Genomic DNA, 25,691 nt, shown 5'->3' with positions numbered 1-25,691 from the left:
TAACCCTACTATTTTAAATATATATATATATATATATATATTTTTAGTTAAATTAAATCAGTAAAAATACTTTTATCGGTGACTTGACAAAGGGACATTTTATCTATTGTTATATTTTTTTCTTCAAGTTAATCTTTATGGGTTGAGCATGGACAGTTTGATTCTTAATTTTAATTTAGCTGGATAATGAGTTATTGATCTTCTTCATATAAAAAAATGAAAAAAGTACAGTTTTGATCTGATCAAACATCTATCTTTATTGTGTCCCATAATTGGCTGTAAAACATCTAGAAGATATTACCTATACATTATTGCTGTATATTTTAATGCAATATGTATTTATTCACTTTGTGAAAATTGTGTAAAATGACCTGTATTGTTAAATTTATTTTTAGTTTATTTTATTGTATGGATTTCACTAATGTTTTTTTTTTTTTTTTCTTTATAGTTCTACAGAAGAACAGTTCCGCTGGCAATCACAAGGTAAAGTCTTTCAGAATTGTTTCATCTTTTGCTGAATGTTATACTTTGAATTTGGTTTCAAATATTGCTTTGTATTTAACAAATGTGCTGTCAGGGTTAAAATTCTATCTATAGAAAATGTACATATATTCACAATTAATAGGAATATCTTTCTTACAATATTTCATATCCCTATCCACAACTATTAATACACCGATGATGTGATCCACCAACATTCTCCCTATGTGTCCAATGACCATATCTGGCCTGGGCCATAATAGGTGAATTTATTAGGCATAATTATACCTCTGAATCAATTAACAGAAAATGTATATGAATACATCAGTTTTTGGGCCTTTCCTCATAATTTCTTCTACTTCACATAGAATAGCATAGACATATGCCTAAAATTTAGCTTCATATTAGGTGATCTAATAGAGGAATAAAGGATCAATAACAGTTCTCTTAATCCAAGTAGTAGAGGGCCTGGGGGCAACTATGAACAAACAGCCTGATTTTAGGGCTTTTTCTTTCCACTCCTTTTCATAATTTTATATTAAATGCTTTGTACTATTACTCAGATATAAGTAATAGAATAATAAAATAATGAAGTAACATAATTAATTTAGCGGTTTAGAAGCACCTGCCCACAAACCTCTCTTTAGAGAGAAACTGTCCTCGGCTCCCCATGCCTGCACTACCCTGAACCCAGAAAACAGTAACAAGGTCTGGTTACTGTGCTCAGTTGACTTATTTTTTACATCAAGCACAATTACAATTTCTAATGGAAGTCAATATTCTATTCTGTGTTCCAGTGTAGTACATTACAAATACATTTGATCAGAAGGAGGATATCACTTTTAGATAGGGTACACTTGGTGACTATTTTATAGGTATATTTTTTGTTGTTGTTTTTCATTTCTGTAGTAATAAAAAATACCATGTTCCAATCCCGATATCCACAACACAAATGAATTTGAATCTCTACATGCACCTGGATATGGGTTAATGGGAATAAAGCCAAGATTCATATAAGTATGGTAACACTATAAGGTTTTAAATTACTATTCAGTAAGATTTGCATGTATACACACAGAGTGGGGATGAACTAAAATGCTTCAGTACTTTAATTTTACATAAGTGTAAGCATATGCTGTGAATTAATACCAAATACTATGTTAACACTTCTTTTGCAGATGGACAGAAAGACATAGAAGATGAATTAACAACCGGCTTAGAACTAGTTGATTCGTGTATTAGATCATTGCAGGAGTCAGGAATACTCGACCCTCAAGACTATTCAACTAGTGAAAGTAAGTGTCTATTATGTAACCTTTTTTATAAGAAATATTTAGTTATTAAATTATATGTCAACATGCTTGACAATTATTTTATTGTATATTTTTTATTTTTAACCACTTAAGGATGGCAGACGTTTTATGCCTTCCTTTTTGGGGCGGTCCTAAACTCTGCGGGCGGCATAGAACGTCCTAGCCGTCCTTACTACTTACCGGGTCCCCGCCATTCCTACGCCGGCAGTCGCGATCCTGGGGTCTGCCTAGGAGCATGTCTGCCCGATCCGACCCCCTGTGGCCATGTGATTGCAGTGCATGCAGGGGGCCTGCTTGAACTATCTCGCAAGCTCTAGATTTAACCCTGTAACTTTCCAGGACACCAAAAAAACTGTACATGGGGGTACTGTTTTACTCGGGAGACTACGCTGAACACAAATATTAGTGTTCAAAACAGTAAAACATACCACAACGATGATATTGTCAGTAAAAATGCAGTTTTTTTGCATTTTTCACACACAAACTGTACATTTTACTATTTTTAAACACTAAGTCTCCAGAGTATAACAGTATCCCCCATGTGCAGGTTTTATGGTGTTTTCAAAAGTTACTGAGTCAAATATAAGGCTTGAATTTCCTTTTTTTTCACATTGAAATTTGCCAATTTGGTTATGTTGCCTTTGTGACTGTATGGTAGCCCAGGAATGAGAATTACCCCCGTGATGGCATACCATTTGCAAAAGTAGACAACCCAAAGTATTGCAAATGGGGTATGTCCAGTCTTTTTTAGTAGCCACTTAGTCACAAACACTGACTAAAATTAGCGTTCAATTTAGTTTTTTGCATTTTTCACACAGAACAAATATGAATACTAACTTTGCCCAGTGTTTGTGACTAAGTGGCTACAGGTTGCAAATGGTATGCCATCATGGGGGTAATTGTCATCGAACAGGCATGGTGTCCATGGCAGTAAAACCATGAAAAAAGTCGCTGACTTACAAAAAAAAACTTTACTGCTTCAGGGAAGTTTGCCAAATTCCACATTGACACTACATATTTTGTGGACTAATTAAACTAAGGTTGAGTTATTTTGGAAGAACAAGCATCACTATGTATGGTGTAAAAAGGGACCACATACCAACACGATAACATCATCCCAACGGTTAACTACGCTGGAGGGAGCATTGTGATTTGGTCCAGCTTTGGGACCTGGACCACTAAATATCATTAAGGGAAAAATGAATTCCCAGGTTTATCAAGAAAAACTACAGAATTATATCAGAAGGATTATGTACTAGCTGAAGCTCAGTAGAAGATGCTGTAGGACAATGATCTTAAAAATATGGCTTAAACAAATAAAAAGCTGTCAGTCAGAGCCCAGATATTAACCTTATAGAGATGCTGTGGAATGACCCCAGGAGAACTGTTCAGACCAGACATCCTATGAATATTAAGCTCTTTGTCCTTTGTCTTGCCTGTGTGTGTGTGTCTAAATATATGTTTACTTTTAATTAAATGTGCACTGTTGTACTGCTTTTGATTACAGGGCCCTCCTTTTAAAAAAAAAAATTAAAAAAAATTAAAAAATATATATATATGGACACCATGCCTGTTCGATGACAATTACCCCCATGATGGCATAAAAATGCATTATAATTTGTAATAGTGTCCAATGCCACATATGTTGCATGCTAACTATGGATGTGAAATAGATTTAATTACATTTATTTTAATCTGAAATATCTAGTTGCTGGCTGTCTGACACCCACTAGTAGGCATGTTAATTGTAAAAGTGGTGTTTCTTAGAAATGGCACTGTCTTCATTTGCAAGGTTCCAATGACAGCAGCAATGAGCCAAACTAACCTCATTAGATTTAAATTAATTTGGTGCTTAGACTCTCCATTGTAAAGGGACACTACAGTCACCAAAGCAAGTTTAGCTTTATAGAGCATGCCCCTGCAGTCTCACTGCTCAATTCCCCACCATTTAGTAGTTAAATCACTGTGTTTGTACAATCCTAGTCACACCTCCCTGCATGTAACTTACATAGCCTTCCTAAACACTTCCTGTAACGAGTCATCTAACAATTCCTTTATTGCACATTCTGTTTAACCCCTTAAGGACACATGACGTGTGTGACATGTCATGATTCCCTTTTATTCCAGAAGTTTGGTCCTTAAGGGGTTAAAGGGTCACTATATGCACCCATTGAATTGGTCTGGGTGCACTGCCCTGTCCCCTTAATCCTGCAATTATTACAGTTACTGATAAATTGCAATAATAATCTTGCAAGATCAACTCTATTTTCAGTGGCTGTCTATTAGGCAGCCACTAGAGGCACTTCTGGGTCCTTAGTGGGCTTTGGTCCACTATATGATACAGGGCATCATCACGCTTTGCATGAGGACATCCAGCGTCAGCTAAAAATCCACATGATTCAATGCTTTCCTATGGGGTAGCCTTAATGCAATTGCGGCACTCAGTGCACATGTACATTAGGTCCCCGGACTGCTGATGTCAGCGGAGGAGGAGCGGAAGTGAATAAAAAGGTTTCTAACCTTTTCAGCACCATGGGGGCAGCGTGAACAGCACAAGGTAGGGGGACACCATAGGGCACTATAAGACTAGAAATACAACTTTGTGTTCCTTGCACTATAGTTTCCCTTTAATTTAGAATTTCTTATATCCTGCTCTGTTAATAGCTTGCTAGACCCTGCAGTTTTATGTAATGAAAGTTCTAATTACAGAGCAGGAGATAAAAAGTTAACGTAAGTACATCTGATTGGAAAACCCATTTTTTTCATGCAGGCTGTGCCAGTCAAGCCAGGGGAGGTGTGACTAGGGCTGTATAAACAAAGTGATTTAGTTCCTAAATGGCAGAGAAGTAAGCAGTGAAGCTTCAGAGGCATGATCTATACACAAAAACTGCTTCATTAAGGTAAATTTGTTTTGGGAACTATAGTGTCCCTTTAAGGGCAATAACAGGACTATACATAGGACAATGGTCGTGTGTTTAGACTGGAAGAAAGAAGATTTAGTCTAAGGCAAAGGACAGTTTTTTTACTGTAAAAACAATAAGGATGTGGAATATCTGCCTGAAGAAGTGGTTTTATCAGAGTCAGTACAGATGTTTGAACAGCAACTAGATGCATACTTGCAAAAAATAATATTTAATGGCATAATTATTTAACTGTAGGGCAATAGCTTCTTGATCCAAGGATAAATCTGAGTGCCAATATGGGGTCAAGAGGGAATTCTTTTCCTAGTTTGTTGCAAAATTGGAAGTGCTTCAAACTGTTCTTCTTTTGTCTTCTTTTGGATCAACAGCAAAAAAAAAAAAGTGAGGCTGTAACTAATGAATGTACATAAAACGTCATCATGCTCGGTGATTATATTTTTCATGGTATCCCTGGTCAATGTGCAATTCTTGGAAAAGTTTTTTTTTTATTAAATACAATTTCTTTTGATTACAAATATAACAATCAAGGACCTCTTCAGAATTATTTGAAGTTATTAGAGTGGTTTCTGCCACTTGTGATAAAAATAAAGTTGGCCTATCAAGAGAAATAAGGAGGGAGAATATTATAGAGTAGAACTATATTGCCCTTGTTGTCCTTTCTACAAGTATTTAATCTGTTTTAGTTATTTTTTTGACATTGCTGTTGTTTCAAGTATACTGATATGTGTACTATATATAATTATAAATACTAATGCATCTGTCAAATGTTATAACAATAAACCAAAGTTTAGTCATTAAATAAACAAGCTGCAGTAAATATGTAATAAATAAAATCATTTTATTACCTTGCTACACTTCTTGGAATATTGTGCTAATTAAAAAAAAAGGTCTAAATGGAATGTGTTAATTAGTTACCCAATTTTACTTTCGAGCAGTGTGATATAAATACACCATTAAATTAAAGATATTTACTTTTAATTATTATTTTGTAAGAAGTTAAAACTGGAAATATAATTTTTAATTTGTTTTATTTCTTTATGAATCTTTGTGTTTTTTTTTCAATATATAATTTTTATTGTTTTATATGTATAATGACAAACATCATAAGGGATTTTTGCATTCACAATATGTCACTGACAGTAGATAACTCTGTTATACTGGAAAATATAACTACATTAAAGTACATAACAAGTTGTATTTGCAGATATACGCTCCTGATATCAAAAGTTTGGTGTTATAAGATGCGTGGGTGTTTGACAAAAGCGAAACCATTATATACTTCTATAATTAAGAACCTGTTTTTAAGGTCATAACTCTTTATCAATTTGTCACTGATATGGTCTGATGACTAAATTCCATATTGTCAATTGTGTGTGTGACCTTAGGTTATATTGAAATTTCATAGAGGGTAAGTTGTTGTACATTCAGATTCTATATGCAACCCACACTAGCTAAACGGTTATATTGTCTTGTTATCTTTGATGCCTGCTTTAAGTATATGACATATTACTTGCCAACTTGGAATTTGGGGATGGGTTAAAGAACTGCTTCACAATGATGTCTGAAAGGTAGTAGATATAAGTAATGTGGTAGGGTGTATGGGGAAGGGGTATGGGGGAACAGAGATAGGTCCCACGGTAATTTGCCAAAATCAGTAAGTATATTGGTATATATCTTGAATGACAGTGTTACAATATAGGGTCAATGGATAGTTAGTGTGAAAGATTCCCAGTTGTTCCAATGATCTAGGAACTTGAGCATATTCCCTCTCTTTGCCCATTCTTTTTCATGGTTGAATGTGGCATTGACTCTGTTTATTACTTCTGGAATGGTGGGAACAGAATCACTTTTCCAATGGGCGGCTAAGCTAGTTTTAGCTGCCAAAAGAATATTTAGCACTGCTGCTCTTGAGGGTATATTTCCCAGATCAGGAATTAAATGTAAAAGATAAGAAGTTGGTAAAAGTGGGAGTGTTAGTCCACTGATTGTGCAAATTAGTTGTTGTATGTGTAGCCAATAGGTTTGTAAATTTGTGCATTCCCAGAATATGTGTTTCAAAGTGCCCTTCTCCTTCGTACATCTCCAGCAGTTTGAAGTTAACCCAGGGTATATTTTACCGAGTCTGTTAGGGGTCATGTACCATCTCATCAGTATTTTGAAATACCCTTCCCAGTGCGTGACACATTTTGAGGACTGTTTGGTGTATTTTATGGCCGTTACTCTATCATTGGTAAGCTTATTTCCAATTCGTCCTCCCATTTTAGCATGTAAGACAATTTAGTAGTCCCATTGATATCTGATTGTGCTAAGTAACAGAGTGTTAGGAATTTTGATGTGGGAGGAGATTTAGCAGCTGTGTAGTATATACGACCTATTTTAGTAAGTGAAGAAGGATCTATATAATTTACTGATTTACATTGTAAAATATGTTTCACCCTCAGGTATAGAAAGATGTCTCGTGGTGAGAGGTCGAATAGTGATTGGAGTTCTGGGAAAGGTATTAGGCCCTTGTTATTAAATAATGAGTGTACATGAGTAATCCCTTTGACTGCCCATTGTTGTAGAGGGAGATTTGGTGAAATTGATGAGATGTTAAAGGTGCTATGAATAATTGTTTGCTTAAGGGGCAAATTGAGGAATTCCAGGATTTCTAAGATTTATGTAAGAATCTCGTGTTAGGAAGTGTAACAGCTACAGAGGGTGTCGATGAGGTCCGTAGATTATTTGGTATAGATCGGATCTCACCACTCTCTGACGCTAGTTGGAGCCAAACTAGTTTCAATCTATTTGTCATGATGTCTAAGCTTTGTGCTAATATTGTTGCTTTATAATAATTTTTAATGTTAGGAATGTTAAGACCTCCTTTTCTGATGGAATGCCAGAGGGAATGGAAAGAAACTCTTTTTTTTTTTTTTCTTCCATATGTGGGCATTGATGGCTAGTTGGAAACGTTTGAGAAGTGAATTTGGAAGTGCAATGGGTAGTGTTCTAAATAAATACAGTATATTAGGCATGATCATCATTTTAAGGGAGTCGATCCATCCCAGCCAAGATGCATTTGCTTAATCCCATGAGTATGCCTGTTTGAAGATATTAGAAAGTACCACTTCATGGTTCTCTTTAATAGTCTGAGTTCTGCAGTGTGTTATTTTTACTCCTAAATAGGAGATTTCGGTTTTCCGCCAGTGAAATTAGTATTTTGATTGTAAGTTTTCTGTAGTGCTCAGATTTAATTTAATAGGGAGGATTTGTGTTTTTGAAATATTATTTTTGTAATATGAGATTGTGCCATATTCGTCCAGAGTGTCTAAGAGATGGGGGATAGCGTCTATTGGGTTATTAAGGAAAAGCATTATATCATCTGCAAAGAGGGCGATTTTATTTTCTCTTGCAGGGGGTCTTTAGGCCTGGAAGGGAAGGGTCTATTTTGATCGTTCTAACCAATGGTTCTAGACATAGTATACAAAATTAAAGGTGAAAGTGGCCACCCTTGCCTAGTTCCGTTGGTTATTTGAAAGCTTCTTTAAATATATCCCGTATTAAAGACTTTTGCTGAGGGTAATGCATACAGGGCTTTTATACTTGTTATAAAGGATTGGGAGAGCTAAATGCTGCTAATGTGTTTTCCATATATATCCAATTTTGGCGATCAAATGCCTTCTCCGCATCTAACGTCATCAGTATCCCGCTATGTCCCTTCTGATTGGCCCAGTCTAGTAAATCCATGGAATATCTCGTATTATCTCCTACTTGTTTACCAGGTACAAAACCTCCTTGTTCTGCAGATACTAATTTAGTTAGAAGGGGGTTTAATCTGTTGCCAATTAGTTTTGCATATAATTTCACATCAGCATTTAATAATGATATTGGTCTTAGGTTGCTGCAAATTGTGGCTCTTTTATTCGGTTTAGGCAGTGTTATTATGTATGCTTCCAACATTTCATGTGGAAATTTGCCAGTATTTTTTATCTTATTATAGTGATGTAAGGTGTAAGTTGGAGTGTCATTTTAATATTATAGTAATTTGATAGCCCATCTGGGCCTGGAGCTTTGTGCTTGGGAACAGATTGAATGGTTTATGCTACTTCTTCTTCCGTAAATGGAGCTATTAGTAAATAATTGTGTTGGGGTTTAACTTGCGGGAGTGTGATTTGTGATAAGTATTTCAATATTTCGTCTTGGTCGGGCGAGTGAATGTCTGTGTTTTTAATAAGGTTGTAAAGATCTTCATAGTAGTATGATAATTCGTTCACGATATCATTAGGATTGTAACGTTTTGTATTTGATTTTGAAATAATGTATGGAATTATTGTTTTCGTTTAGAGATATTTGGATTTTAATTTACTGGCTAATAATTTACCTGCTTTCTTGCCCATATTGTAGTAGGTTTGTTTAAGTTTTTTAGCATTTTTGGTATATACATGCGCTTGTAGTTGTTGGAGGGCATCGCGTGTTGCGGCTATTTGTTTAGATAGAGATTTGGAGGGGGAGGATTTATTTGATTGTTCTAATGTCTCTAATTTTTGTAGTAGTGTTGTATGAGAGTTCTGGAACTGTTTTTTAATGGTAGAGCCTATTTTGATGAATTCACTTCTAATTACTGCCTTGTGGGCCAACCATTGGGTTTCTAGTGAAGTATCATTCGTTGAATTAAGGGTGAAGTAGTTGTTTAAGTCTAGTGCAATTTTTTGTGGTTTAAGGGGCAGTCAAGAATAGATTCATTTAGTCTCCATTTACCATGTCCTTTTGTTGGGTATGGTACCGCCAACGTAGTTATTATAGGGGCGTGGTCAGACCATGTATGCTGTCCTATTGTTTGATTAAGTAGATGAGGTAATGTGGATTTATCTATTAAGCAAAGGTCTATTCGTGTATTGGTCATATGTACTGCTGAGAAATATTTCATCTAAGTAATCCTTTTAATTTCTTTATTTAAGAAGGGAAATTGAGCTTCGTTTGGAGTCTTTGTCTTTTTCTTTATGAAATAGTTGTAGTCTTTTAAAACGTATAGTTTTTGTTTGTGATATTCTTTTTTATAAATTGGTGTCAGATGTTTATCAGGTTCTTTTGGTTGTTGTAATGTATCAATAAATTAGGATAGATTGTGATTTCTTGAGCTTGAATGCTTACAAGAACACTGTGATATTAAAAAGAAATATATTTATTATTAATGAAATAATTTTCCTTTTTTTATTTAATCTACTAAACCAACCCTTGTTTTAAAAAAAGCGGTTTAACATACTTTTGTTTTAGTGCCCTTATAGTAACTGTCAGGGTGATAGTCAGTAGAGGGGCACAATTTAAACATTTCCATTTCACAGAAACAGCAATGCTTTATACATTGCCAGACATAATGGACATGGTCTTTAGATCAAAACCAGTGTATTAAAGTACAGTGGTTTTGGTGCAAATGAGTACCTGTAATGTAACAATTAAGGACCTAATGCCAAATGTGTTGTTAAAAAACACTGGAAATATTTGATTGGGATTGCATCAATAACATTAATGTCTCTTTGGAATGACATGCACATGCTTGTAAAACTATACATTATGATTGCGACTGTAGTGTTGCTTTGTTTTTCTTTCATACACATACAATATTGATTCTTTTTCCATTTATATTGCATACACCTAATGTGTACTACAGTAGTAAAAAAATATTATTTTTCGTATACATCTTCTGAGTACAGCAATAGCCCATGTTTATCTTTGCACAGATTATGTAATATTACAGGATTTATATCTTGTTTTATAAATTTGAAGCTGGTTTGCTCAGGAATGGTTTTTGGGCAAATGTTATTTCTCTTGACTCATATTATTACCCAGGAGTAGATCCAGCCATTGTGTGTGACTATGCCAGAGCAAATGCTCTTGTGCAGAATAAGTTGTTTTAAGAAAATAGATTACTAATTTTGATTACTTAATTTTCTCGCAGATTCTATGTTGTGCATTGTACATCTGATTTGCGTACCTTTATTGTGTTTGAATAGTACATCTGAATGCATTGCTTAGTTAGGCTGCAGGCACCATCTTCCAGTCAGTTGATGCTCTCAACCATCAAGTGGCATTAAAATATTGATGAAATTAATATTGTTCATGTAGAAATGCCACTTTTAAATGAGCAATTCAGTGAAGCAGGCCACTAATACTTCAGGGATCCCTTGTTTTGGTCATATTGGATTGATCAAGAATCGAGGATAGTGAACATAACCTAATGGCACTATAACTACTACAGTGAAAAGTACTTTTCATGGTGTCTAGACTTTTCTTTTAATTGGTAGTATTTTCTACACTTTGGAAGAAAAACATACTCTAGAAATGTGACACCAAATGTTTTGTAAAAGAAGCATCCCGTATGTGCTCTCTGATTCTACATATTGAGGCTCTGGTAGTTTGGCCAATACATGGTTTATTGCATCTCTACTAGTGATAAGGTGGCAAATTGTAAAATAAATTGAACTATTAATATAATCGTAAATTTGATATTGCTGACATCTACATGCACATGTTCAAATTGCAAGCGAATGTCAACAAAGTGTCAATAAAAGATATACATTTATGTATCCTGAAATTTGTATCACTACAATTAAAATAGATGTAAAGTCCAGATTGAATACTTTCACAAAAAAATTGATGAATCAACATCCAGTAACAAGCAGATGTGATTGCTATTTCCACTTGCACAATTTGTAAGCCCACATTGGACCTTACTGATTTTATTCACAAGATTTTCATCAAATTCCTTGGTGGGGAATATACCATCTATGCCATAAGGATTGAGTAAACGCTCTTTTGCTCTCCACTTCTAAGTAAATCTCCTTTAATTACTTTAACAGATTTTTTAACAAAGTGCACTTTATATTTTCCATTTCGGGTTCATATATATATATATATACACTATTTTAGTAAAATGTCACTGCTACACTTCTGTGGGAACTCCTGGAATGCCCATCTATATACACCTGTCTCCAAAATCCAGCTACCGGACCTAAAATTCCTCTCCTACAAGATCAAGATATCAAATATATCCACAGGTCGGGGATTGTTCTGCCAGGGCACATATAAAATTGTACATATAGTTCCTTTATTTATGTCACAATAGTATCAACATAATACACAATATTCCATTTCCTGTCCTGTTTTACATATTGACCCATTCTGACTCGGATCTGAGGACAACCAAAAGGTACTGCTTCGATTTTCCCCTTCCACACAAGCTATTTGCCAGCTATATGCAAATTGTCAATTAACAGGGAGGTTGTAAGTTGTGAGTTAAAATACAATGTGAAGTACAAATACAATGTCAGAATTGTAGATTTATATTTATCTTTATTATTCAAAAACAGCTATGTTGGTTTTGTTTAGATTTGCTTTTACTTAATAAGAAGATGGGTTTATTTTTATAAACATACCTTTATATATATATATATATAAAGGTATGTTTATAAAAAATAAATATATATATATTTTTTTATGTGTTTTCTTTTATATAGGAAAGGATGATTAATGCCTTTCACATTTAAGGTTAAACTAGCTAAGCTGAAAAGTTAGCTTTGCTTTCAATTTGGCCTTACATCAAATAACCTTGTGTGTCTATCTAGCTTTATGCAGATGAAAGTGATAATCTAGTGGAGAATCTTTTCATAGCACAATGAAAATTGAGCATCATTTCAATGACATATTGAACAGATAAATAGACAGATACATTGGCAGACATGCAGGCAGACATGCAGGCAGACATGCAGGCAGACATGCAGGCAGACAGGGAGATCCATCTCTTGCATAGCTTGTATATTTTATATTTACATAACTTTTTAGACAGTATGGGAGAATAAGACTAACGGGTAGAGTTGAGTGGACACCTGGATGTTCAGGTCCGGCGGGTTCGGCAGGGTGTTGAAATTTGTATATATATTCAACATTTAGTGGCTGTCCCCTAGCCATTAATCATCTTTTTTTCATGAGTCATGTATTTTTTGGCGCTAGGGGCGGAACTCTAAATCATGAATTAAATAAACATGCTTGTGCATTATTCAGTTACAAGTCCATGTGCCTCTTCAGAGGTACAGAATTCAGATGACCCGGCAATCATACTAAATTCAGATGAATTGCATCTTGACCGAAAATGAATGCACAAGTCTAGTTATTAGCTTTGTTTGAATTGTACACTTTTCCTCTCAACAATGTTTTACCAAGACCCATCAGTAAATCAAACAATGTGCTATTTGTACATTTTACATGCTGTTGATTACCTAATTATACACACAATACTAACACATTGTTTGTTTGTTTTTGTTTGTTTTTTTATGTTGGATAATAAACCTTGTTTATATTTCTCCAGATCTGTTTATCAGTATAATAAGGTAACATATATAAGCAGGCGTCTCAGTGTGAATTTATTTGACAAAGTCTGGTTTCTGTAGATAAATTCTATGCTTTGTATTTTTTCCTGCTTCACTGAATCTTTTACTGACTTTCAAAATGACTTTTCTTAACTCAGGACCCAGTCTCCTATCCCAGAGTGCACTTCAGCTCAATTCTAAACCTGAAGGGTCTTTCCAGTATTCATCAAGCTACCATAGCAACCAGACCCTTGCCTTGGGGGAAACATCAGCATTGCAGTTCACAGGCCGCAGCAATCAAACCAGATCTGCCATTCAGAGCTATAACCAAGTAAGTGGTCAGACAAAGTATCTTTTTCACACCAAGGTTTTGGACACAATGTACACCACTGCATGCTATTGCATTATATTATACAATCCAGCATGATTTAGAGCTAACTTCTAAATATTTTATTTTTCAAGAAAATATATAACTAAATTATGTGTAAGTATACTAACAGTGCCGTTGTTATTGTAACCTGCTGATTCTGACACATAATGAGCACACAAAAGAGGACCTGCACACAAACCAAAAAAAAAAAATTATGCATGGTTGCCGCTTTTTAAAAAATAAATATTTTGCTTACTAGGAGACGTAAATAATAAATAATTTAATAACAAATTAATTTTAAACAATTATAACACTAACAATAAAAACACACTGTTTCCATTTCTAGAAATACTTATATGTGTGCTTTGAGTTAGGTAAAGTGTGACAGATGGCTAATGTTTGTCAAAATTGCATTTATCAGAAAGAAACAGATGCTAATTTGATACATGGCTATCCCGTTGTATTTACATAATATTCCACATCGGTAATAAAATTTTTTCTCTCTGAATGAACGCTCTAAACATTACTGGTAGCTGGTAATAGCTAGTACTACTGATATGAATGAGTTATGTGTCATGTGATCCCAGTCAGCATTTGGTGCAGTGCTAATTTTAAGAAACCAAGTTAAAAACTTAAATTCCACATGATATGTTTCACTTTAGATAACTTCATATTTATATTTGGCAAAATGCTCAACAAGATTAAAATAAGCATTCTCAGCACAAAGAACACAAAATTTATGAAGACTAACACATGTGGTTTTTATTTAAATCAGAGAAACGATCAATGAGCTCAATTCCTCTTTTTTATGCTTTTCCCAAGCTGTAGATGCCCTCAGTCCTTAATGATATTATGTATGTTTGCCAAATATCCAACAATTTGCAGAACGGTATCGCTTTTTGTGTATAATGTCAGGTGTTAGATAAAAACAAAACATTTTATACATAAATGCAGCAAGCTTTAATTCAGGTATTCTTTCAACATCACTGGAAAAAAACATTGATGTACTAATGTATGTCAGTGTCCGACAAACTCCAAAGTTAAACCTGCAGTGCATAAGTCCGATTTCTGCATTTGTTTATTACCATTATTTTCAGAATATCTTTCAAGCCTCAAAAATACAAGAGGCCTGGAAATCTTTACCATCCAGGAAAACCTGCAGTCCCAATTAAATCCACCAATGCTAAAATGCCATTACAGAACAAAATGCTGGAGAAATATTTTTGATATATAATATTCGACAGTTCATGTCACCTACATACTTCTGCTTTCTTGTATCCTTTCTCATGTAAAACACTTAACTGTATTTACCCTCTCATCTAACATCCGTGTGTTGTCTCCTATTTTATGTGCATGCACCCCTTGCTCATACAGTTGATCTATTATAAGAGAGCTCATGTGTGTCACTTAGGGTATGGGGGAGCAAATTGTCTCTTGCGCTATCAGAGCGACATACAGCTACAAAGACTTTTGATGTATATCTGTTAATCACCGAAGCTATGATGAAATAGATGATGGAATAAAGAGACAGAAGATGTTTGCACCTAATAGTTGCAAGTAGCATAAGTGGTTATGGTGCTTAACCTCTTAAGCACCAAACTTCTGGAATAAAAGGGAATCATGACATATCACACATGTCATGTGTCCTTAAGGGGTAAAGGACTGCAGGGATAGCACACAGAGAAAAAGATTTACAGGATATAAACCAAAAGTATTTAAACAATAATGATATTCAGAAAAGTCCTCCAAATCAATTTATTTTTTAATTTTACATTTAAAGAAAAGGCAAGCAAGGAAGTTGAGCCACAATGTTATATTTAAAGTGAAACATTTCTATGTATACTGAATGTAATAAAGAAAACAGTGGTTGCCATTTCAGCCTTATACACAAATAAATATTTCTCCCTCTTTATTCTCGAAGAGCATTCATTTAATTATCCACTGACATTACAGACGCTTCTATTAAGTCAAAGACTGCATTTTGTAGAAAATGTATGGAGATTATCACATCTATTCATTAAGCAGCGAGGCTAAAATCAATGCATCAGTTGGAAGTCAGTTCAAAGGTCTATGATATCTAAGACACTCTATGATATCACATATTGCAGACTGGCCTCCAAATGTAACTGAGCTCACACAGTGAATCTATTTTTCCATTATAACCCATTGCTATTTATTTACATTTTAAAAAGAGCTGAACTACAAAAACTCACAAAAAATAAGAAAAGTAAAGTAAGACATGCCACTGAGATAGGCTGGCTTTAAAAGACTTCCCACATGGAGAGTTCAGCCAATGTTTTGATTTAAAAGTATTTTCTTAGACGGAAAATATTATTATAAGCCAATATTATAATAAAGAGAAAATCGTTTGTTTTTTTTAAAGTTGCAAAAATACTTCTTCGTTGACAATCAAGTGAAGAGCTTGATTGGGGAAGATGTGATATTTTTACAACTTTTTAAAAAACAATTTTGGCAGTTTTTTTTTTTATTAAAGGGAAACTTTAGTGCCAGGAAACTCATTTATATATTCATATAGTGCCAGGGAACTAATTTTCCTGGCAATATAGCTTCCTCCTCTGTCAAGCCTCCCGCCGTCCACCCCCTCCCCGTGTAGCAGAAGGGGTTAATAACCCCTACTGTCACTTACCTGGGTCCAGCGCTGGCACTAGCTCTGGTCCGCCTTCGCTCCTTACCCACCGACATAAGCCAGCCAGGTAGACCTAATGCGCATGCGCAGCAATGGTCACGCCACAGCCACTAGAGAAGGAGTCAACCATACCAGGTAATTATTGCAGTTTTTAAAAACTGCAATAATTACATGCTTAGGTTTAAGGTAATGGGACATTGCACCCAGACCACTTCAATGAGCTGAAGTGGTCCGGATGCCTACAGAGTCCCTTTAACCCCTTAAGGACACATGACATGTGTGACATGTCAAGATTCCCTTTTATTCCAGAAGTTTGGTCCTTAAGGGGTTAAGTAGCAATGGATTGCAATGTGTTTTTGTCTAAGAAAATGCTTACCCTACATTTTTATTTTTAAAGAAGAGACCAGATGTACTGTCAATGAGATCAGATGTATAATTTTGTCTTACTTTGATTTCAGTGTTCTCTACTGCAGCAATAAAATGATTATTGTTACTGGTGATGCTTGCTTCTAGAAACTTTACACCTGGTCTCACTAGGCATTTATTTAAGCCTCTCTTATGAGCCAGTAAAACTGCAATGCCATGTAGAGAATATCAAATGACGTTGTGTTTTCCATGATCTCCTATGGAGTGCTCATGCGTCTGTCATAACTGTTTAATAATGGGAATCCAATCTTGGAGTGGTTGGTATCTTTGTGAACATACATTATTGGAAGTCAAACATACAGACATGCTTTTGTATTATACAGCCATATTACAGTGCTGCAGCCCACCCCATGTGTTCCCTATTAAGGTTTAATAAGTGTGTAGGGTTTTATAAAAATATCCCTCTCTATCTCATTTGAGATTTTGACATTTAGCTGATGATGAAAGCAAGGTGAATTGTTGTAGTGTAGGACTCGCCTAAGAGGGTTTTGCCTTGATTTGGCAGGTGAGCTTACACTTAAATGGCCACTGGAATGATACTAAAAACCTCCAGTTATTTAAATATGCATAGGGATTTGAGAAGGTGCAGAAATATTTTTTTTCCTTTGGTTGTTGGAAGTCAGCCAGTACAAAAATGTTTGGAAAACAAAACTAAACAATTTTACAATTTTATTTTTTTCCTCGGTTATATGTTTAAATTAACTAAATAGAATGTAGAAGTGTACCGATGTACAGTTTATAAAAATAGGAGTGTTACACATTCAATTTAACCCTTTATTATGTATATACCCCAAGCAGTTAAAGTTAATATTTAACTATTAAACACAAAGTGGTAGCTAGGTTACTTTAATATTTTAAGCTTCTTACAATTGTGAGAATAAAACAGCCATATTCTTTACATAATGCATAATTGCATGATGTCTAATTTATATAGATCGGTATGATATTGTTTCTAGCATAAAAGTATCCCTATTATGACAAAGAATCTAGATTTGTTTTATCCATTTAATTTAGAATAATACAAAGAATTACAAAAGTATTATTTTTCAGTTTGAGAGTTTAGTTCACTTTTATTTTTCATTAAGAAAAAAGCTTAAAATATAAGCTATACAGTCTAATATATTAGAAAGTATTTATGGTATTGGTATTGGTTGGTTGCCAATACCAACTGCATAACAAGCATATACTCTAGTGTACATATTGGGAAGCAAAAGTGAAAACGGTGTAACGGACCGTTTTGCTCACCAGAGGTTAAAAACCGTTTAGGCGATATTCCCCTTTCCAAATGCACAGGCAGCAACTGTAAGCACCAATCTCCCGAACTGCAAACTCTACGAATCCTGGAAACAGCCGAACAGGAAAACCATACGAAAGGGTTACACTCCTGGCAGTCGGCATACAATCCAATTCCCCCAATAACGAGACGACAATTCGTTTTGAGGGTTAAGCAGAATCTGACTGTCTTTTATTCCCAATTCACAAACATACTACAGCCCACAGGGTTTTACAGAACAACCAATCAATCCGTACAATACACACAGACACTCCCACACAAAATCCTCTCCTCTGCCTGTGATATGATTACTGAACACAATGGGTAATCTCATTATCACAGGCAGAGGAATACAGTTTTTACACAATATTCATAACTTTGAAAGTATGCATCACATTCACATAACTTACATTTTCCAAATCAGCATACTCCAAATACAAACATATGTCAAAATCATCCTAATTGGTCCATTGGTTCAAAAGATAGATCAAAGTCCTTTGTGACCAAATGAAGCATGGCTTTTCTGCCCAAAACCAGTTCCACAGAGTCTTCTATCCTGGAGATAATTGAGAAGTAATCCAATTATCTCCAAGGACAGAGGCAAAACTCCATTAAGCACATGGCAGTAAAAAGACAGTAAAATACAATAAAATACACAAGGTTACATTTATACATAAAATACAGATATTCTACCTATCCCCAGATTGCTTAGATCTGAGCGCACGTTATTACCGGATGGCGCTCAGGTCACATACATACAGTTCAATCGCCATGGAGCCAAAGTCTTTCATACAGTCTTTTAGTATACGGCTGGGCTCCATGGCATAGCTATCTGGGGTAGCATGGCTTTAACAGTCCGCAGAAAGGCACAAACCAGCCTTTCTGCAGGGAAAAAGAACAGGGGCCATAGTCTAAAGGGAGCAGGCGAGCAACCAGGCTTCTCCAGTTCACAGTGGCGAGGTTGGTTTCGCCACAAACGGATTAACCATGAGAAGCCTAAAGTGTTATATTAAGCCCCTTTTGCATGCATAGAAGGTAGTACAGAAACTAGAGAAGTAAGCTAGTGAGGCAAAATAAATCCCTATTAAAGAGTCGCAGGTTGCCATGAGAACAAGGTCTTCACATAAACCTGATTTAAGAGGGAAGCTCTTCATAAACCTATGAATGTTACTTAACGGACCGTTTCAGCAGACAAGGGGTTAAAATCGTTTAGGCGATAATCCCATCTTCAAAGACCGGGACAGCTACTGTAAAATCACCAAGACTCACGAATTGGATATAAGTGAATGCACCAAACTCCCGAACTGCATACAAGGGAATAAAGTAGCACTCCAAACTCCCGAACTTGAACCTCACGAATAGCTGCTAGCAGACGAACAGGAAAAGCTCCCAAGCGGCTTACACTCCTGGCAGTCAGTCCCTATCAGCATACAGTGAATCCCCCCAAGAACGAGACAAAGCTCCGTGTTGAGGGTCAAGCAGTGGTCTGTTTATTGAGGGCTACCTGCCCCTGTATTTATGCAGGTCTCCCACCTGGTGGACACTCCCCTAGGGGATCAGATGGAAGACTGTAACAACGGACAGACAAGTACCAATTACAGACATACAGCAGTAAAACATCCCCACAATGCATCCTGGCTTCCTCCTCTCTGCCCTGGAGAAGTAATTCAATTATCTCCCAGGACAAAGGCAAAACTCCATTACAAACGTGGAGACACAAAGACAGACTATCACTTTAAAATACATAAAGACACATTTTATACATAAAACACAGACATGTAACATATCCCCATATAGCTCAGGTCTGAGTGCACATTATTAGATGAATGGCACTCAGACCACACGAATACAGTTTAATTGCCATGGAGCCAATGTCTTTAATTACACTAATATGCTCCATGGCATAGCTGTCTGGGTTACAACATTCACATAAAATAAACTACCGAATTTACATGCATTCGTTAAATCCGTACGAATTAGAACCAGGGGCTGGAGGTTCAGCAGTGCCTGCACGTAAAAGTGTCCGGGTTTTGTGCATGAAAGCCGGGAAGAAAAGCGCTGGCTGCCCGGGGAGCTCCAGAACACCGCCATCTAGCGGCCGCTAAGTGTAACCGCGGCCACCCAGTAACAATCAATTAAGCTGCGGTTAACCGCGGCTTCAGGGAGGTAAATGGAGGGCACACTCCAGCTTCTGGGTGGCCAATTAACGGCGCCGGCCGGCTTCCCACGGCTCTGGGGAGGCTGAAAAACGTCTGTTTGTTTGGTAGATAGCGTCTACCGAACGGCTGTGCAGAAAGGGAGAAATAAATCTTTCTGCACAGTAAAATTAACCCTTTAGCTGCCGGTCCATAATCCAAAGGCAGCAGGCGGGCAACCAGGCTCCTCCAATGCAATGTGGCGAGATTGGTCTTGTCACAGTTACACTCCACCAAGCCAAATGGATCTTATTTTAAGGTAAGGTAGGCACCTGCTTGAGAAAGATTGGTAAGGTTTTAAGCAAGCCAGATAGTGAATGTCATAAAGGTTATTTGAGGTGGGTTACCATGGTAACCCAGTTTTACCTGATCCGATTATAGCTCACAAAATATCAACAATCAGAAGAGGGTGTAGTCACATTCCCCATGCTTTCACAAATATGCCTAAGGGTCTTTGAAAGAATCTGAAATAACTTTATTAAGACGAGTTACCGTTTACTGACTCCCCTGCAAGCGAAAGAGATCTAATATAACTTCTAATGACCTGCTTAAATTCAAGTGCCATATACTTTAATACACCACAGCACTTTTGAAAATAAGGAGGAGCGTACCGTGATATCCCCTTTAACTAAACTCCAGACTAAAAGATCAGACAGAGGTTCTAAGAAGTGGGTTACCATGAAATTATTGAAATTTCACAGACACTATTTATATGCTAATTCTAGTTTTTAATTGAATAAATAAAAGGGGAAAGGTATTAATGTTTTGAACCAATGAAAACAGTAGGACTGCCCACATGAAGGAATGGACAGCTTTAAATACAGAGAGACTCTCATTGCAATTTTGTATCATTGAAAAAGCCTCATTGTAGGTGAAACGCATTTAAACAAAGTTGCCAGATTATAGAATTAAACACAGGATCTTATAATCGAAGGAATTCAAAAATAACTATCTAGGATTTGTCTGAACAGAAAGAATTGTTTAGTACACTCCCAGAAGGGGAAGGCATGTGTACTAAAAAGCCAATTGTAAGAGTCCTTTAAAAAAAAAAAAAAAAAAAACATTTTTATACTATTTTTATTTATTTATTTTTTTTATTTACTTTTTATTATTTTCTATAGTCAAAATGATTGATTACATCAAAAAAAAAGTTACCAGTACAGCAGTTACAATATCTTGGGAATAACAATGTTTGTGTACAGTAGTTAATTAGAAAAGGTTCAGATTCATAACCGGTTTCATGCGATACATGTAATACTTTTGATACATTAAATACATTTCCCAGATTGAGATGTGTGAGTGTACGCTCACATAATTTCAAAGTCGAGGTAGTTCATCTTAAGTCTGACCAAGCATGTAGTACCAGTCGCTGCTGTGGGGGTTACCCGAGCCTTAGATGTATAACCTACTGTTGATTGGCATCAATATATCCAACACATAACCATCAACTGTAGCAAGTACAACTATTAACATTAAACAAAAGTAGAAAAAAAAATCACGATAATAATCTTGTAGGCTTAGTCTAAGTGGATAGAGTGGATCGAGTGGGGAGGGATATGGAGAGAAGTTAGATGAGTCCCTTGTTTGCATCCATATCTGTAGTGTCGGAGCTATTGTGGAGTGAGAGGAATGGCGTGGGAAGAGGAGCTTATTGCCCGATTGATGCCACATGATTGTGTGTAGTAGAACTTTGAGGAAGGAGTTTTCCAATATTACCCAATGTGTGTGAGAGTGTGGGTTTGACCATTCATAGATTCTAGTAAGCATAATTGCTTTGTAATATTGGCATATATTGGGTATGCTGAGCACCCTTGAGATTTTGCCTTGGGTGTTTGTTGGCCCATGCAAAGTTGGTGAGTATTTGCTCAGTTTTATTGAAAAAAGATTTAGTAATATGGACGGGAAGAATTTATAATAGGTATAAGAATTTTGAGAGTACATAAATTTTTATAATATTTATTCTACCCAACCAGCTAAAATGTGGTTTGTGCCCAATCTTGAGATCCTCGGTTATCTGGTTGAGCAATGGTGTAAAGTTTAATTCAAACAATTCTTGTGTGTCTATTGATAGATGTATTTCCAAGTATATGATGTCAGAGCTCTCCCATGCGAAAGGGAATAGGCCTTGTAATGTTGTTTGAGAGTGAGTACCTAATTGAAAGGGTAGGATTTAACTTTTTGAAAAATTGACTTGAAAGTTGGATACGTTATGATATCGGAAGATTGATATTGGTGGGGTAGTTAGCGTAAATAGCAGATCGTCTGAGTAATAGCCACTCTCTCCTCTCAACTAGACATCATGGAACCTCCTACACTTAAACGCACTAAGCGCCCCCAATTACAACCCTGACACACCAAGCTGATCCGATACCTCCAAAAATGTTCCAGAACTGCTTAACGCCTCTGGAGAAAGTCTCACTGTGCATCTGACTTCCTCCACTATAAATTTATGCTGCGCTCCTACAGTCTGGCTCTTTCCTCTTCTAAAGAAAACTACTTCAATACACTTATAACCACACTCTCCTGCAAGCCTAAACAACTGTTTCATGCTTTTAACTCTCTTCTGTGCCCTGTCGTGCCTCCTCCTCCTACCAATTGACTGGTACAAACTTTGCAACTCACTTCACTGAGAAGATTATTACAATCAGGGAAGATATATCTCATCTCTCTCCACCCACTACCAACTTTTCCCCTAACCACACTCCCTCAGCTGTCCTATGCTCATTTGCACCTGGTACAGCAGAAGATATTTCTGCTCTGCTCCATTCCTCCCGCCCCACCTGTTTCCTCAATCCTATTCCTTTGTATCTAATCCGCACTTTGTCACCTTCTCTTGCTCTGCCTCTCACTAAAATTTTCAATCTCTCCCTCTCCTCTGGCACATTTCCTCTACCCTTAAAACATGCAACTGTAACCCCGATTCTGAAAAAGCCCAACCTTGACCCTAATACCCCATCCAACTACCGCCCTATCTCGCTACTGCCGTTTGTCTCCAAGATCATTGAGAGAGTTGTGTATGCTAGATTGACAGACTTCCTCAAATCCAACTCACTGTTTAACCCGCTTCAGTCTGGATTCCACGCTCGTCACTCTGTTGAATCAGCTTTGACCAAAGTATCCAATGATCTTATCACTGCAAAATCCCATGGCCATTACTCTATCCTAATTCTCCTCGACCTTTCTGCTGCTTTTGACATTGTTGATCATCAACAGCTTTTTCTCATCCTCTGTAATCTTGGTCTACGAGATACCGCTCTCTCCTGGTGCTCTTCCTACCTCTCCCAGCGCTCATTCAGTGTTTCTTTCTCTGGATCTGCCTTTTCTCCCCAATCCCTCTCTGGGTCTGTCCTTGGTTCCAGTATCATTGCAGATAACAAGCAAATGTATCTGTCCTCTCCTGATTTCTCACCACCCCTCTTGACTTGTGTCTCTGACTGCCTCTCTGCTATTTCCAACTGGATGGCTGCTCATTTCCTTAAACTGAACCTGTCCAAAACAGAACTTCTGGTCTTCCCTCCCTCAAATTTTGCTACTCCCTGGCTAGGTGTTCTTTTTGACTCCGACCTCTCCTTCACCCCTCATGTCCAATTAATCGCCAAATACTGATGCTTCGATCTCAAAAATATTGCGTACATCTGACATTATTTAACGCCTGATAAGGCAAAGGTGCTTGTCCATGCCGCTGTCCTCTCACGTCCTCTTGCCCCATTACAGTCTATAATGAATGCGATGGAGAGGCTCATCTTCCTGTCCATCCGCACTTCCCATACCTCCCCCCTTTGTCAGTCCCTACATTGGCTTCCTGTAAGAAATAGGACTCAATTTAAGATACTGATACTTATAGAAACATAGAATGTGATGGCAGATAAGAACCATTCGGCCCATCTATTCTGCCCAATTTTCTAAATACTTTCATTAGTCCCTGGTCTTATATTATAGTTAGGATAGCCTTATGCCGATCCCACGCATGCTTAAACTCCTTAACTTAACCTCTACCACTTAAGCTGGAAGGCTATGCCATGCATCCACTAGCCTCTCAGTAAAGTAATACTTCCTGATATTATTTTTAAACCTTTGCCCCTCTATATTTAAGACTATGTCCTCTGGTTGTGGTAGTTTTTCTTCTTTTAAATATAGTCTCCTCCTTTAGGGTGTTGATTCTCTTTATGTATTTAAATGTTTCTATAATATCCCCCCTGTCTCATCTTTCCTCCAAGCTATACATGTTAAGTTCCTTTAACCTTTCCTTGTAAGTTTTATCCTGCAATCCATGAACCAGTTTAGTAGCCCTTCTCTGAACTCTCTCTAAAGTATCAATATCCTTCTGGAGATACGGTCTCCAGTACTGCGTACAATACTCCAAGTGAGGTCTCACCAGTGTTCTGTACAATGGCATGAGCACTTCTTCTTTCTACTGCTAATACCTCTCCTTATACAACCAAGCATTCTGCTAGCATTTCCTGCTGGTTTTATTACATTTTCTGCCTACCTTTAAATCATTAGAAATAATCACCCCTAAATCAGATGTTGAGGTTAGGACCTTATCAAATATTCTGTACTCTGCCCTTGGTTTTTTACGTCCAAGATGCATTATCTTAGACTTATCGATATTAAATGTCAGTTGCCACAACTCTGACCATTTTCCTAGTTTACCTAAATCATTTGCCATTTGGCTTATCCCTCCTGGAACATCAACCCTGTTACATATCTTAGTATCATCAGCAAAAAGACATACCTTATCATCAAGACCTTCTGCAATATCACTAATAAAAATATTAAAGAGACTTGCTTGCAAATCTCTACACAATGCTGCTCCAACCTACTTATCCTCATTAATACACAAATATGTCCCATATAGGCTCCTACTCTCTGCTGGAGACCTACGTCTAACTCTGATGCTCACCTTAAACACCTCTCTAGGGCTGCACTGTTCCTATGGAATGCCCTTCCCCTCTCTGTTATCTTTTACCCAATCTCCACTCCTTCCCTCTGTTCCTGTGTGTCGAACTAGTCTGGTTACAAATACGTGTCTGTTAGTCCACCCATTGTACAGTGCTACGGGACTTGTTGGCGCTTTATAAATAATAATAATAACAATAATTGTGGCCAATTTTACCTTGTACCATCAATAGCCTCACAGAATCATCTGTTTTATTGGCAGAGGCGGCTCTCTAATTAGGCGGTTTAGGCGGCCGCCTAAGGCCTCGCGCTGGCTGGGGCCTCGCGGCCGCCTAAACCGCCTGTGGGCAGAGTGTGTCAGGTCCTCGGTCAGTGACCGAGGACCTGACACCAGGAGGGGGCCCGGCGGCTTGCCCGGTATGCCGCCGGGTGCGAGGCCCCTCCTGGCTGCCCGGCCAGCCACCGCAGACACTGGTCTGCAGCTCCGCAGTGTGCAGAGCTGCAGACCATGTGACTCGCGAGAATTGGCCAATCAGAGCGTTGCCGCGGGTTACCACGGCAACGCTCTGAAATCTCGCGAGATTACACAGTCTGCAGCTCTGAGGAGCTGCAGACCGTGAGCAGTGGCCACCGGACCACCAGGGAGCCCACTGGACCACCGGGGAAAGGTAGGCTCTCCCTCCCCATCATCCCCCATCCCCCTCAGGCTCACCACCCTCAGCCTCACCCCCACTACCACCATCACCCCCCACCACCATCACCCCCACCACCCTCAGGCTCACCCCCACCACCCCTCCCCACCATCACCCCCACCACCCTCAGGCT

General features: G+C 37.3%; 1 protein-coding gene across 8 annotated transcripts in view; it reads left to right on the top strand.

Moving 5' to 3' along the window:
* The window catches only part of CTNND2 (catenin delta 2), a 1,082,982-nt gene that overhangs the window by 588,517 nt on the left and 468,774 nt on the right, over window positions 1–25,691 (top strand). For all 8 annotated transcript variants that reach the window (XM_063451948.1, XM_063451945.1, XM_063451947.1 and 5 more), the window contains exons 4-6: window positions 449–483; window positions 1,659–1,775; window positions 13,215–13,387. In XM_063451948.1, coding sequence (XP_063308018.1) covers window positions 449–483; window positions 1,659–1,775; window positions 13,215–13,387 — 325 coding nt within the window. The remainder of the gene's footprint in view (window positions 1–448; window positions 484–1,658; window positions 1,776–13,214; window positions 13,388–25,691) is intronic.

The sequence above is a fragment of the Pelobates fuscus genome, chromosome 4 (assembly GCF_036172605.1).
Source record: "Pelobates fuscus isolate aPelFus1 chromosome 4, aPelFus1.pri, whole genome shotgun sequence".
Taxonomy (NCBI): domain Eukaryota; kingdom Metazoa; phylum Chordata; class Amphibia; order Anura; family Pelobatidae; genus Pelobates; species Pelobates fuscus.
Note: the sequence above shows the minus strand (reverse complement) of the source record. Positions and strands in the feature narration are given on the sequence as shown.